The sequence below is a fragment of the Mobula birostris genome, chromosome 28 (genome assembly GCF_030028105.1).
Source record: "Mobula birostris isolate sMobBir1 chromosome 28, sMobBir1.hap1, whole genome shotgun sequence".
NCBI lineage: Eukaryota > Metazoa > Chordata > Chondrichthyes > Myliobatiformes > Myliobatidae > Mobula > Mobula birostris.
This window is the reverse complement of record NC_092397.1, coordinates 12,762,597-12,778,353: the sequence shown is the minus strand read 5'-3', so window position 1 is coordinate 12,778,353 and position 15,757 is coordinate 12,762,597. Positions and strand designations below refer to the sequence as shown.

The 15,757-nt window shown below is 51.5% G+C and overlaps 1 protein-coding gene across 2 annotated transcripts in view; it reads left to right on the top strand.

Moving 5' to 3' along the window:
- Positions 1-13,241, top strand: part of sart1 (spliceosome associated factor 1, recruiter of U4/U6.U5 tri-snRNP) — a 54,189-nt gene extending 40,948 nt beyond the window's left edge. For both annotated transcript variants that reach the window (XM_072245978.1, XM_072245977.1), the window contains exons 16-20: positions 666-756; positions 7,231-7,366; positions 11,219-11,308; positions 12,043-12,164; positions 13,085-13,241. In XM_072245978.1, coding sequence (XP_072102079.1) covers positions 666-756; positions 7,231-7,366; positions 11,219-11,308; positions 12,043-12,164; positions 13,085-13,103 — 458 coding nt within the window. In that variant the 3' untranslated portion in view covers positions 13,104-13,241. The remainder of the gene's footprint in view (positions 1-665; positions 757-7,230; positions 7,367-11,218; positions 11,309-12,042; positions 12,165-13,084) is intronic.
- Positions 13,242-15,757: the final 2,516 nt, after the last annotated feature.

Genomic DNA, 15,757 nt, shown 5'->3' with positions numbered 1-15,757 from the left:
GGCGAGTAGATGGGGAAAGTGGGGAGAATAACAGCACTGCTCAATGTTGGGGGTCTAGAGAGTACTGAGGAACAGAGGGGACTGGCAGCACAGGTAAATTATGAAGGGGGCATGGAGGGAGAGAGCACAGTAGGGGATGCACTGACGTACTGTGACCACTAGGGGACACACTGAGCAACTGCTTATACACACTGTGACCACTAGGGGACACACTGAGCAACTGCTTATACACACTGTGACCACTAGGGGACACACTGAGCAATTGCTTATACATGCTGTGACCCACACAAAAAATGCTGGTGAACACAGCAGGCCAGGCAGCATCTATAGGAAGAGGTACAGTCGACGTTTCGGGCCTGATGAGTCCTGACAAAGCGTCTTGGCCCAAAACGTCGACTGTACCTCTTTCCATAGATGCTGCCTGGCCTGCTACGTGGTCTAAAGTGCCTCTTGTCTCATCCACATCCAGTTGGCGGTGGCCCTGCTGAACGGGGTGTGGGCCACGAGGTAGGGGGAGGCGAGTGCGGTCACACTCCCCAGTGCCTCTCTTGGCAGAACTGGATCCTCAGCTGTGAGGGGAAGTTTGAAGGAGGGTCAGAGGGTGGCTGTGACTGAATGGTATTGCCCCCAGTGACGGGTCCTTGTCCTTGTTTCTCGTCCTTCAGGGCTGCTGGACACCACGATGCAGAAGGTGGCCCGCGTCCGGTCCTCAGCCAAGACCCTTCCTTCAACTGTTTACGCCATTGAAGATAAAATGTAAGTCTTTACAGCGAGCAGACGGGAGCTTAACAACTCGGGTTGTGGCAGTGGGACAGACCCCTTGAGTCCCGGGTGGAGGTGAAGGGGTGGTGGGGTTCAGGTCGTGGGGACGGGAGTGCCAAGAGCAAGAAAACGTTTGTGAACCCTTTGCAGTTACCGGGTTTTCTGCATTAATTACTCATAAAATGTGGTCTGATCTTCATCTAAGTCACAGTAATAGACAATCACAATCTTCCTAAACTAATAACACACAACAATTGTACTTTTCTTGGCTTTATTGAACACATTGTTTAATCATTCACAGTCCAGGCTGGGAAAAGTATGTGAACCCTTGTATTTAATAACTGGTAGAGTCTCCTTTAGCAGCAATAACCTTCACCAAATGTTTCCTGCAGCTGCTGATCAGACTTGCACAGTGGTGAGGAGGAATTTTAGACCATTCCTCCATACAAAACTGTTTCAGTTCATCAATATATCTGGGATACCTTGCACGAACAACCCTCTTCAGGTCATGTCACAACATCTCAACTGGGTTAAGATCTGGACTCTGACTTGGCCAGTCCAAAACACTAATTTTCTTTTTAAACCATTCTGTTGTCGATTTACTCTTGTGTTTTGGATCATTGTCTTGTTCCATCATCCAACTTCTATTAACCTTCACGTGACTGACCACTACCCTGATATTCTCCTGGAAAATGCCTTGATACAATTTTGAATTCATTGCTCCCTCAATGATTGCAAGTTGTCCGGGCCCTGAGGGAGCAAAGCAGCCCCAAACCATGATGCTCGTTCCACCATGCTTCACAGTTGCGATGAGGTTTTGGTGTTGGTGTGCAGTGCCCTTTTCCCCCCGAACACAGCAATGTGTATTTCTGCCAGAAAGTTCAACTTTTGTCTCACCTGTCCACAGAACGTTATCCCAGAAGCATTGTAGAACGACCAGGTGGTCTTTTGCAAACTTGCAAACTGTTTTTTACAGAGAGCAGTGGTTTGCTCCGTGGTGTCCTTCCATTCTTGTTCAGTGTTTTTCTTACAATGAACACATTGAACAGAGACTTTAGCAAGCTGTAGAGATTTCTGCAGGTCCTTTACTGTTACCTTTGGGTTCTTTTTCACCTCCTTCAGCACTGCACATTGTGCTCTTGGTGTGACCTTTGCAGGATGCCCACTCCTAGGGAGAGTAGCAACAGTACTGAGTTTCCTCCATTTGTAGGTAATTTCTCCTACTGCGGACTGATGAACACTCTGGTCTTTAGAAATGCTTTTCTAGCCGTTTCCAGCTTCATATATCTCTGCAATTCTTCTAAGGTCCTCTGAAAATTGTTTAGATCGAGGCATGGGGCACAAAATGGCTAATATGAGGGGCTTTTAAGGTGTCCGGGGGTAAATATAGGAGAATGGCGGAGGTAGTTATTTTTTAAACGCATGCCAGGGATGGTGGTAGAGTCATGTAAGGAACTCTTAGGCGGGCACAGGGATGAAAGAAAAATGGAGTCTGTCTATCTATTACTGCAGAGGTTCACGTACTTTTTGAACCTAGACTGTGATTGTTTAAATGTTGTACTCAGTATTGATGAGACGAAGTGCAATTGTTGTGTGTTATTAGTTTAGGCAGATTGTGTTATTATGAGTTAGATGAAGATCAGACCACATTTTACGAGTAATTAATGCAGCAAACCAGGCAATTGCAAAGGGTTCACGAGCTTTTCCTTGCAAGTGTATGTCACTGGCTCCAAGGGGGAGCAAAGGGAATCCCAGCAACAAACTATTGCCCACTATTGAAAGTGGTGGGGCCTGTAATCGTAAGAGAACCTGCAGATGCCGGAAATCCAGAGCAACACACACACAAAATGCCGGAGGAACTCAGCAGGTCAAGCAGTGTCTGTGGAGAGGAGTAGGCCCGTCAACGTTTCAGGCCAAGAGCCTTCAGCAGGACTGGAAAGGAAGGGGATGGAAGCCAGGAGGGGAGGAGTACAAGCTGGCAGGTGATAGGTGGAGCAGGTGGGGGGGGGGTGATGGATGAAGCTGGCAGGTGGTAAGTGGAGCAGGTTGGGGGGGATGGAGGAAGCTGGCAGGTGATAGGTGGAGCAGGTTGGGGGATGGAGGAAGCTGGCAGGTGATAGGTGGAGCAGGTTGGGGAATGGAGGAAGCTGGCAGGTGGTAAGTGGAGCAGGTTGGGGGGGATGGAGGAAGCTGGCAGGTGATATGTGGAGCAGGTTGGGGGATGGAGGAAGCTGGCAGGTGATAGGTGGAGCAGGTTGGGGGATGGAGGAAGCTGGCAGGTGATAGGTGGAGCAGGTTGGGGAGGGAGGAAGCTGGCAGGTGATAGGTGGAGCAGGTTGGGATGGAGGAAGCTGGCAGGTGATAGGTGGAGCAGGTGGGGGATGGAGGAAGCTGGCAGGTGATAGGTGGAGCAGGTTGGGATGGAGGAAGCTGGCAGATGATAGGTGGAGCAGGTTGGGGATGGATGAAGCTGGCAGATGATAGGTGGAGCAGGTTGGGGATGGATGAAGCTGGCAGATGATAGGTGGAGCAGGTTGGGGGGATGGATGAAGCTGGCAGGTGATAGGTGCAGCAGGTTGGGGAATGGAGGAAGCTGGCAGGTGGTAAGTGGAGCAGGTTGGGGAATGGAGGAAGCTGGCAGGTGGTAAGTGGAGCAGGTTGGGGGGGATGGAGGAAGCTGGCAGGTGATAGGTGGAGCAGGTTGGGGGGGATGGATGAAGCTGGCAGGTGATAGGTGGAGCAGGTTGGGGGGATGGAGGAAGCTGGCAGGTGATAGGTGGAGCAGGTTGGGGGGGTGGAGGAAGCTGGCAGGTGATAGGTGGAGCAGGTTGGGGGATGGATGAAGCTGGCAGGTGATAGGTGGAGCAGGTGGGGGATGGAGGAAGCTGGCAGGTGATAGGTGGAGCAGGTTGGGAATGGAGGAAGCTGGCAGATGATAGGTGGAGCAGGTTGGGATGGAGGAAGCTGGCAGATGATAGGTGGAGCAGGTTGGGGATGGATGAAGCTGGCAGATGATAGGTGGAGCAGGTTGGGATGGATGAAGCTGGCAGATGATAGGTGGAGCAGGTTGGGGGATGGATGAAGCTGGCAGATGATAGGTGGAGCAGGTTGGGGGGATGGATGAAGCTGGCAGGTGATAGGTGGAGCAGGTTGGGGGAATGGAGGAAGCTGGCAGGTGATAGGTGGAGCAGGTTGGGGGGATGGATGAAGCTGGCAGGTGATAGGTGGAGCAGGTTGGGGGGGATGGATGAAGCTGGCAGCTGATAGGTGGAGCAGGTTGGGGGGGGATGGATGAAGCTGGCAGATGATAGGTGGAGCAGGTGGCGGGGATGGATGAAGTAAGAAGCTGCGAGGTGATAGGTAGAAGAGGGAAAGGGCTGAAGAAAAAGAAAGTTGACAAAGAAGTATAGAAAAACAGAGGGCTGTGGGTAACCCTAGTAATTTCTAAGGTAGGGGCATGTTTGGCACAACTTTGTGGGCTGAAGGGCCTGTATTGTGCTGTAGGTTTTCTATGTTTCTGAGTGTGGACCATGGAAGAAAGGGAAAGAGGGGTACCAGAGGGAAATGATTAGTGGGGTGAGGAGAAGAGAAGGGGTAAGAGGAGAGCCAGAATGGGGAATGGGAAAAGGAGGGAGGGAGGGATGAGAAATTGCTGAGAGACAGCGGTGTTCATGCTGTCATGTTGGAGTCTGCCCAGACGGAATATTGTCTGCCATTGCAAGCGATGGGTCCCGCCGTGGAATGTTAGAGATGGGGCTTCTGGGTTTCCACCCAGTCACAGTGAAGGAAGGGCGATACATTTCCGAGTTGGGCCGGTGTGTGATTGAGAGGGGGAAAGAGTGGGTGGTGGTGCTCCCCTGTGCCGGCTGCCCCTGGGTTTGGGAGGGGCAGCCCGCGTGCGGTGCATTTTGTGGACGGTGCACACTGCAGCCACTGTGCGCTGGTGGTGGAGGGAGGGAGCGTTTAGAAGGACAGACAGGGTGCCGATCGAGCGGGCTATTTGACCTGGATGGTGTCGAACTCTTTTGAGTCGTTGGAGCCATACCCACCCAGGCGAGTGTGAAGTATTCTGTTGCACCGCTGGTGGGGGGAGGGTCTTGGGGTGTCAGGAGGACCTCAAGCCCAGCTCCTCTGGCTGCCGCAGATGAACTTTGCTCGGTGCTCTCTGCCGGTAGAGAGGCTCTCACCAGTGAAGGAGCCAGTGAATGTGAAGAAGGCAACACACAAAATGCTGGAGGAACTCAGCAGGGCAGGCAGCATCTGTGGAGGGGGAATAAACAGTCAAAGTCTTGGGCAGGGTCCCCCCTCCACAAGTGCTGCCTGACCTGCCAAGTTCCTCCAGCAGTCGTAACCGTACCTTCTCGGCCCGGAACGTCAACTGTTCATTCCCCTCCGTGGATGCTTCCTGACTTTCTGGGAGTTCCTCTGGAATTCTGTGTGTGTGTGCGTTGCTCCAGACTTCTGGCATCTGCCATCTCTCCTGTGGAGCCGAGGTTGCATTTAACCTGGGCCGTGGTCAAGGGACCTCCAACAACCTGCGCTGTGCTCCTGATGCAGCGGGAAGCAGGCAGGTCTTGGATCCTGAAGAAGGAGCTCGCCCCGAGCCGTCGAGTGTTTATTCCTCTCCATAGATGCTGCCTGACCTGCTGAGTTCTTCCAGCATTTTGTATGTGTGTGTGTGTGTGTGTGTGTGTGTGTGTGTGTGTGTGTGTGTGTTGCTCTGAATTTCTAGCATCTGCAGAATCTCTTGTATTCTGAATGTGAAGAGAGGGTAGTTACACACGAGGTGAAGTCAGCCAGGAGGCTGAGATGTTAAGTTGCAGCCCAAGTACAACACACAGAATGGTACAGGCCATTCGACCCACGCTGTCGTACTGACCCTTTAACCTACACGATCAGTCTAACTTCCCTGCCATGGGGTCACGTTCCCTCTCAGGTGTGCCTGCGCTCGCATGTTCTGCTACTGGCGCACAAAGCAATTTAAACTGCACACAGAAGGTGTCACCCTCTACCTCGTTGACACGCTCAGCTTATTTCACAACCCTCCACAATCACATTTCCTCTTCCGGTTTCTGATGCGGACGGTGCTGACGACGTGGGGTTTGAGGTGATCTGTCTGCCGATCTCAGAACTGGCTTATTTGTCCTGTTCTTCTCTAGGAAATTATTCATTGCGCTCACGTTGCTGTCACTGGGCAAAAAAAAAATGTTTTGCGCACACTGATCATTGCAAATTAGAGGGAACATTGCCGCAGAGCCATCCAGTTTTCTTTCATCCATGTGCCTGTCCATGAGGTCCTTACATTCCTCTACCATCACCCCTGGCACGGCATAATACGTACTTGTGTTTTTAAAAAAAAGCTACCTCCGCCAGTCTCCAGTATTTTCCTCTGGACAACTTAATACCCCCTTGTATTAGCCATTTCTGCCCTGGGGAGAAAGGCCTCTGGCTATCCACTCGGTCTATGCCCCTTATCTTACACACCTCTGTCAGTTAGTCATAGTCATACTTTATTGATCCCGAGGGAAATTGGGCTTCGTTACAGTTGCACCAACTACGAATGGAGTATAAATATAGCAATATTTCACCTCTCATCCTCCTTCGCTCCAAAGACAAAGCCTTAGCTCGCTCAACCTTCCCCCATAAGACTCGCTCTGCAATCCAGGCAGCATCCTGGTGAATCTCCTCTGCACCCTCTCTAAAGCTTCCACACCCTTTCTATAATGAGGTGACCAGAACTGAGCACAATCCTCTCGGTGTGGATTAATTAGAGTTTTATAGAGCTGCAACATTACCTTGTGGCTCTTGAACTAAGGCCCACGATTATAGAAGGCCAATGCACCAACACCTTTCTCAACTATAAGAACACAGGTAATATGAAACAGGGAGAGGGGTCGGCCATCTGGCCCGTCGAGCCTGCTGCTCCGCCACTCAATAAGATCATGGCTGATCTGACCATGGACTCATCTCCACCCACCAGCCTTGTCCCCATAACCCTTAATTCCCCCACTGTGCAAAAATCTATCCAACCTTGTCTTCAGTATATTTACTGAGGCAGCCTCCACTGCTTCATTGAGCAGAGAATTCCACAGATTCACCACTCTCTGGGAAAAGCAGTTCTTCCTCATCTCCGTCCTAAATCTACTCCCCCGAATCTTGAGGCTTATGTCCCCTAGTTCTAGTCTCACCTACCAGTGGAAACAACTTTCCTGCCTCTATCTTTTCTGTCCCTTTCATAATTTTCATAAACCACCCAGATAACTTGCCCGGTGACGTTGAGAGAGTCACGGGTGTGAGCCCCCCCACAGCGGATGCTCAGTCGGTGCCTGCTGGAGGCTGACCCTGCTGAAGGTGGGGTTGAACGGCCCCAGTCCGAGCTATGTTCACCCCCCCGCATGGTGATATTCTCCACAAGGTGGGGGTCTATCCAGCCCAGCTGTGGACACTAACCTTGGCGCTTTGGTGCAGGTTAATAGATGACAAATACAGCAGGCGGGAGGAGTATCGTGGCTTCACGCAGGAGTTCAAGGAGAAGGAGGGGTACCGGCCCGACGTGAAGATCGACTACGTCGACGAATCGGGGAGGAGACTGACTCCTAAAGAGGTAGGAGAGGGTCCTGGGAGTGGCTGGGGAGGGAGGTGGTTCCACAGGCAATGCCCCAGGGCTCTGCCCAGGCACTGCATGCCAATGTTCCATTTTGGAGTATTCTTGAAGAGGAAACGTGCAGGGAGGTGTTCCGGGACCGTTGGGCGCTACGGGGGATAAATGCCATTCTTGACAGGGATGGGGACGTTTTAGTTTAGTTTAATGCAGACAAGTGTGTGGTGTTGCACTTCAGTATGATCGACTAGGGTAGGTGTGTGAACGGTCGGGCACTGAGGAGTGCGGTAGAACAAAGGGATCTGGGAATACAGGTCCTTAATAAATTGAAAGTGGCGTCACAGGTAGATAGGACCGTCAAGGAAGCTTTTGGCATATTGGCCTTCATAAATCAAAGCATTGAGTACAGGCAATAGGATGTTATGTTGAGGTTGTAGAAGACGTTGGCGAGGCCTAATTTGGAGTATTGTGTGCAATTTTGGTCACCTACCTACAGGAAAGATGTAAATAAGGTTGAAGGAGTACAGAGAAAATTTACAAGGATGTTGCCGGGTCTGGAGGACCTGAGTTATAAGGAAAGGTTGAGTAGGTTAGGACTTTATTCCTTAGAATGTAGAAGATTGACAGGAGATTTGATAGGGGTATACAAAATTATGAAGGGTATAGATAGGGTAGATGCAAGCAGCCTTTTTCCACTGAGAGTGGGTGAGACTACTACCAGAGGTCATGGGTTAAGGGTGAAAAGTTTAAGAGGATCATGAGGGGAAATTTCTTCACTCAGAAGGTCATGAGAGTGCAGAGCGGGCTGCCAGCACAAGTGGTGCGTGGGAGCTCGATTTCAACGTTTCAAAGAAGTTTGGATAGGGACATGGATGGTAGGGGTGTGGGAGTAGGCAGTTTAAATGGTTTCAGCATGGACTAGATGGGCCGAAGGGCCTGTGTGTGCTGTACTTCTCTGTGACTGGCTTGTGTTGGTCACGGATATTGTCGATGTATTTTATAGGATTGTGGAATGTAATTTGCAGTAAGGAATCCCTGTAAAAGTAGAGGGCTGGTCTGGGTGTCAGATGCTCCACAGAGAGTGTCACAGGCACTGGCCTTGTGTCGGGAGACCCCACCGCTGCTCGCCCCAGAGTGTGACGTAGTCCACGGCCACGGCCCAGAGATTCTGTGGCCGGTATACCTTAACAGAGCACTTGACAGGAGCAGGTCCTGCTACTCTCTGTGACGAGTTTGCACGTCCCCGCGAGGAGTTTGCACGTCCTCCCTGGGACCGCGTGGGTTTCCTCCGGTTTTTGCCCTCGTTCCAAAGAAGAATTCATCAGGCTTAGTAAGTTGTGGGCATGCTACACTGACTCTTAGCTTCTCCCAGCACATCCTCAGGCGCAAATAACACACAAAATGCTGGAAGAACTCAGCAGGTCAGGCAGCACCGATGGAAAAGAGTAAACTGTCGACGTTTAGGGCCAAGACCCTTCCTTTCCAGTCCCGATGGGAGGGTCTCGGCCCAAAACTTTCACTGTCACTTACCTCTGTAGATGCTGCCTGACCTACAGAGTTCTCCCAGCATCTCGTGTGTGTTGCTCAAGATTTGCAAATCTGCAAAAACTTCTTTTCCCTCCCAAAGGTTTATTTGGGCTGACTTACATTTGGATTTTGAAAGGCCATGTTCTTCTTGTGACTGTGGTCCACGCAGAATCGGGACTCGGAACAAGCTCTGCGTTGGGCTCACGTCACCGTTACTGGTATCCGTTCTCTTTTTCTGGTGTTGCCTCTCCAGCCAGTGACAGCTCTTGCAAAGAAAGTGATAGTGATCTGGGCATTTGGTGGTCTGGAGAAGGTCAGGGTTGTGGTGGGATGGGTGGGGGGTGTGAGCTGTCTCCCTGAAACACATCTGGGGAAGCTGTTCCCTTTCTGCTGTCGGGAAAGAGTCCCAGCAATTAGACCCAGCGATCTCCACTCAGTACACCTCGTTAATGCAAATTTCTAATCAGCCAATCACGTGGCAGCAACTCGGTGCATCAAAGCACGCAGGCACGGTCAAGAGGTTCAGTTGTTCAGAACAAACATCAGAATGGAGGAGAAATATAATCGAGGTGACTCTGACCCATGCAATGATTGTCGGTGCCAGATGGGGTGGTTTGAGTATTTCAGAATCTGCTGATCTCCAGGGATTTTCATGCTCAACAGTCTCTAGAGTTTACAGAGAACGGTGCGAGAAACAAAAACATCCAGTGAGCGGCAGTTCTGTGGGCGAAAATGCCTTGTCAATGAGAAAGGTCAGAGGAGAATGGCCAGACTGGTTCAAGCTGACAGGAAGGTGACAGTAACTCAAATAACCACTCGTTACAACAGCGGTGTGCAGAGGGGCATCTCTGAACGCACAACACGTTGAACCTTGAAGTGGACGGGCTACAGCAGCAGAAGACCACGAACGTACACTCAGCGGCCACTTTATTGGGTCCAGGAGGTACCTCAAAGTGGCCACTGAGTTTATTTCCAATATAATAGCGAGGGGCTTGCTGTGAATTTCGGGTGTGCTGTCTGGCCATTAACTGCGGTGCTCGTGGTGGAGAGGGTGAATATCTCTCCGCTGTGGGTCGTGTCGCTGTCTCTCCGCTCCCGTGCTGTCTGGGCTTTGCACATTCTCCCTGCGACCGCTGGCGTTTCTCCCGCGTGCTCTGGTCCCCTCCCACAGCGAGGTCCTTGCGATCGATGGACTGCGTGAACTACTCTACGTTAACGGGAGCACGGGTGAAAGTGGGGTCGATGGGCAGGTTTGAGGGTGAGGTGGGGGCGGGGATGATTTGCAGAGATGGAGGGGGTGATTGTACTGATGGGGGAAGCTAGCATGGAGCAGAGGGCAGAATGGACTTCTATGAAGGCATTTGGGATTCTGCTTTCTGCTGGAGGGGGTTTGAAGGAACCGGAGGGGAAAACCGCTCACCAATGCTTCCTGTTCTGTTCACCTCGCCCCCACAACTTGGGCTGAAATAAACCCATAAGCCAAAGGGTCGGCGTTTGGCCATTTGGCCCATCGAGCCTGTTCCACCATTCCATCATGGCTGATGTATCATCCCTCTCAACCCTTCCTTCTCCCCGTAACCTTTGGCGCCCACCTCCTGTTTAAATATACTCACTGACTTGGCATCCACAGCATCTGTGGCAATGAATTCCACAGATTCACCTCCCTCTGGCTGAAGAAATTCCTCCTCGTCTCTATTCTGAAGAGACCTCTGTCCATCCTGAGGTTGTTCCCTCTCATCCTGGACTCCCCCACGATCGGAAACATCCTCTCTGCATCCACTCTATTTAGGCCTTCAGATATTCAGTGGGTCTTGTGACGGTTTCTCCCCAATCCCCCAATTGTTTAAAACTCCCACCCCAGAGCCATTAAACTCGTCACGCATGAACCTTTTCAACTTGGAACCTCCTATGGAACCTTGCCACATCTTTTCTTGGAGTAGGGGTCCAAATCTGTTAATGTGATTTGACCAAAGCCTCAGCATTACCCCCTTGCGTTTATATTTTAGTCCCTCAACGAATGCTAACATAGAATTGGCCTTCCTTACTATTAACTTAACCTGAAAATGATCCTTTAGGGAATCCTGCACAATGACTCTCAAGTCCCTTTGCACCTCTGATTTCTGAATTTGGTTCCCGTTTAGAAAACTATCCACACTTTTATTCCTTCGACCAAAGAGCGTGACCACACACTTCCCTACGCTGCCATCTAAGTCCTTCTGCTTCCTCAACACTACCTGCCCCTCCACCTGTGTTTGTGTCGTCTGCAAATCTATTGTGAGACGTAAACTGACTGTCTGCCATCTTGCCCCGAAAAAAAAAATACTTCAGGCGTTCCGGCAGCTCTCCCACCGCTTCCACGGGAAGGGCTCGGGGAAAATGAAGACCGAAAAGCGGATGAAGAAACTCGAGGAGGAACACGTGAGTGTCGTGCTGTGTTTGTCCCACCCTGCTTCCTCAGCCCCCTCTCCGCCTCGAAGCCCGGCATCTCTCCCGGCCGCCACTCTTTTCAAATCGTCCTCCAATGCTTCCGCGTCGAGGCCAAATTCCGGCTGGATGAGCAATGCCTCGTATTCCAGCTCGGTAGACTGATTTGTGAACATCAATTTCTCTAACTTTTACTTATTTCTCCATCCTCCACCCTTTTTCCATCCCTTCTTCTCCCCTTCTCACCTGCCCATCTGGTGCCTCTCCTCCTTCCCTTTTTCCCATGGTCCAATCCCCACCCTACCCCACCCATCAGGCCTTCTTCCACGTATCGCCTCCCAGTTTCTTACTTTATCCCAGATTCCCCACCCTCCCACCTTCCCCCTCACCTGCCAGCTTGTACTCCTTCTCTTCCCCACCCCCCCACCTTATTCTGGCTTTTTCCCACTCCAGTCCTGAAGAAGTCCCTTGGCTTGAAACGTTGACTGTTTATTCCCACCCCTCCTTCCACCTGCCAAGTTCCTCCAGCATTTTGTGCGTGTTGCTCTGGATTTCCAGCACCTGCAGAGTCCCTTTGTGTCTGTCCCTGCCAGCTTCTCGCGTCCCGTTAATCGAGGCGTCCGCCCGCCGCGGGGAGACTGTCGGGGACCCTCTCTGGTGTGTGGGGTGGATGGGAGAGGATCGTTGACCCACCTCACCTCCTCTTTGGTTACCCCCCCCTCATGCAGCTGCTGAGGAAGATGAGCTCCAGTGACACGCCCCTCGGCACGGTGGCCCTCCTGCAGGAGAAGCAGAAAGCGCAGAAGACGCCGTACATCGTCCTCAGCGGGAGCGGCAAGAGCATGAACGTGTACGTGAGCCCGGGCCGGGGTGTGGGAGCGCTGTCGGGGCAGGGCGGGACTGGTGGTCCTCAATCAGGGCGGGGTGCGCTCTTCACCCGAGCTGGCCCCAGGGCTGCCCGTGATCCCGTCCCGGCCTGGTTTTGTTGGGGCGTAGTGGAGATCCTGGGTGCCCGGTTGGAACGGAGATGAGGAGGAATTTCTTTAGCCCGAGGGTGGTGAATCTGTGGAATTCATTGGCTGTGGCCAGCCAAGTCGTTGGGTGTATCTAAAGTGGAGGTTCTTGATTAGGAAGAGCAGCCAAGGTTACGGGGAGAAGAAAGGGTTAAGAGGGAAAATAAGTCAACTCTGAATGAGTCATTGGGTCAGATGGCCTAGTTCTACTTCTGTGCCTTTTGCTCTTATGGGGCCAGGGGCCAGTAATAAAATGAGAGCTGTCAGTTCCCCACGGCCCTCAGAGAGCTCGACAACACCGAAATGGTTCAGTCAGTCCATCTGCTCCATGCCAAACTGTTAGTCTGCCTAGTCCCGCCAATCCACACCCGGGCCATACACCTCCTGTCCATATACTGACCCAGACATCTAACTGTTGCCGCTGGCAGCCCGTTCCACACCCGCACCACCCTCTGGATGAGAAGATCCCCCTCACGAGCTTTCAATGGTTTATCAGTTGGATAAATTCTCCAGAGGTGACAACTCCGGTGATTCTCCCCCATTATAGTGAGCGGGGGGGGGGGCGGAACTGCATGCATGGCCCTGTCCAGGTGGGGTGGGGGATGCTGTGTCTGTGACCAGGACCTAGATCAGGGCACTGGCGGCTTAGCCAACAGGCGGGTGGAGGGCAATGCTTGGCAGCTGGTGTTCTGGGTGAGCGTGCGTTGCGTCCGGTGTTCTCCGAGTCCCCGTTTCATGACTTTTCCTCCTTTTACAGAAACACGATCACCAAATGAATCTCGAGCGAGCATCAGAATTGGGGCTGGCGAGGATTTGGATTTGTCTTTGTGTGACCTGGTCTCTCTCTCTCTCTCCCTCTCTCTCTCTATCCTTTTACTGTGTACATTAATAAAAGCAGCTTTCTTTTTCCTAAACGGCTGTGTGTTTGAGGAGCGTCTCTGACCTGATGAAATCTTGAAGGGTGTCGGCCACAAATGTTATTTTCCCTCCAGGAATGCTGCCTGACCTGTTGAGTTCCTCCAGCATTTTGTGTGTGTGTGTGTTGCTCTGTGACCACCTCTCCCAGGGCAGATATTCCGAGCAATAAGGTGGAGCTTTAAGCTTTTCTCAGCTGTGCCGAAACTCGAGGCCGGGACTTCCTCGGGGCTTTCTCGTTGCCTCCTGGTGGAACTGGTTTGGATGCAGAATCCGAGCAGCTTATTTAGAGATTCAGCACAGCTCCAGCCCAACGAATTAAACTGCTGCTCCGTGCATCTTTGGAATGCTGGGGGAAAGCCCTCGCGGACACAGTGAGGACAGGACGTGCGAACTCCTGACTGACAGCAGCAGGAATTGAACCTGGGTGGCTGGGCGCTACGCTGACCGCGCATCCCTCCAGAGAGCACGGGGCGGTTCCGGCTCATTTACAACTGAGCACGGGCGTCTGGGTCAACGCTGCGACACGACAGTGAGGGGGAGGGGGGTAACAGCAAAAGAGCGCCGACACTGGCTGCTGAGGGGTGCGGGAAGGATCCTTCGCTGAGCATGGAAGAGACTACGGCTAACTGTTCTCTCTGCCAACAGCTGAAACTTGCTCATCCAGGCTGTCGCGCCACAGAGAAGCAACCACAGGGTCATCAACTTAACAGGCCCTTCACTCCATGATACCGTCAACTTTTTAACCTACTCAAACAGTTAAGAGTTCCTAACCTGTGGTACCCAGACCCCTCAGTTAATGGACAGGCTCTACAGCATAAAAAAAGATTGGGAACCCCTGATCTTGCCTTTCCCCTCTTACATAGTTCTCCATTTTTCAATCATCTACGTGCCTTTCTCTGGCGAAAAATTCCATGCACCCACCACTTTTTAAAAAAAAAATAAACTTGCCTCTGACACCCCCCACTATATTTTCCTCCAGTCACCTTAAAATTATGCTGCCTTGGATCAGCCATTTCTGCCCTGGAGAAAAGTCTCTGGCTGTCCACTTGATCTATGCCTCTAATCATCTCGTTCACCTCTCATACTCCTTGCCAGGGAAAAGCCCTTGCTCGCTCAAACTATCCTCATTAGATGTACTCTCTAGTTCAGGCAAAGTCCTGGTAAATCTCCTCGACACCCTCTATAAAGCGTCCACATCGAAACACATTGATGAAGATAGAGCCGTAGATGCAGTGTATATGGACTTTAGCATGGGATCCAAGGGGACCTTGCTTTCTGGATCTAGAACTGGCTTGCCCACAGAAGGCAAAGAGTGGCTGTAGACGAGTCATATTCTGCATGGAGGCTGGTGACCAGTGGTATGTCTCAGGGATCTGTTTTGGGACCCCTACTGTTCGTGATTTTCATAAATGACCTGGATGAGGAAGTGGAGGGATGGGTTAGTAAGTTTACTGATGACACAGGTTGGGGGTGTTGTGGATAGTGTGGAGGGCTATCAGAGGTTACAGCAGGACATTGATAGGCTGCAAAACTGGGCTGAGAAGTGGCAGATGGAGTTCAACCCAGATACGTGTGAGGTGGTTCATTTTGGTCGGTCAAATATGATGGTAGAATATAGTATTAATGGTAAGACACTTGGCAGTCTGGAGGATCAGAGGGATCTTTGGGTCCGAGTCCATAGGACACTCAAAGCTGCTAGACAGGTTGACTGTGTGGTTAAGAAAGCATATGATGCATTGGCCTTCATCAATTGTGGGATTGAGTTTAAGAGCCGAGAGGTAATGTTGCAGCTATATAGGACCCTGGTTAGGCCCCACTTGGAGTACTGTGCTCAGTTCTGCTCACCTCACTGCAGGAAGGACGTGGAAACCATAGAAAGGGTGCAGAGGAGATTTACAAGGATGTTGCCTGGATTGGGGAGCATGCCTTATGAGAACACATTGAGTGAACTCGGCCTTTTATCCTTGGACTGACGGAGGATGAGAGGTGACCTGATAGAGGTGTATAAGATGATGAGAGGCATTGATCATGTGGATAGTCAGAGGTTGAAATGGCTAGCACGAGAAGGCATAGCTTTAAGGCACTTGGAAGTAGGTACAGAGGACATGTCAGGGTTAAGTTTTTTTATGCAGAGAGGCAGGTGCGTGGAACGGGCTGCCGGCGACGGTGGTGGAGGTGGATACTATAGGGTCTTTTAAGAGACTCCTGGATAGGTACATGGAGGTTAGAGGGCTATGGGTGAAGCCTAGGTAGTTCTAAGGTAGGGACATGTCGGGCACAGCTTTGTGGGCCAAAGGGCCTGTATTCTGCTGCAGGGTTTCTATCCTTCCTATAATAACGTGACCAGAACTGACGACGATACAATAAAATTCTGCGGGGTACAGAGAGGGTACGTGCGAGCAGGCTTTTTCCACTGAGGTTGGGTGGGACTACAACTAGAGGCCATGGGTGCATGCGAGCTGGATTTCAACATTTAAGAGAAGTACAGATAGGGACATGGATGATAGGAGTG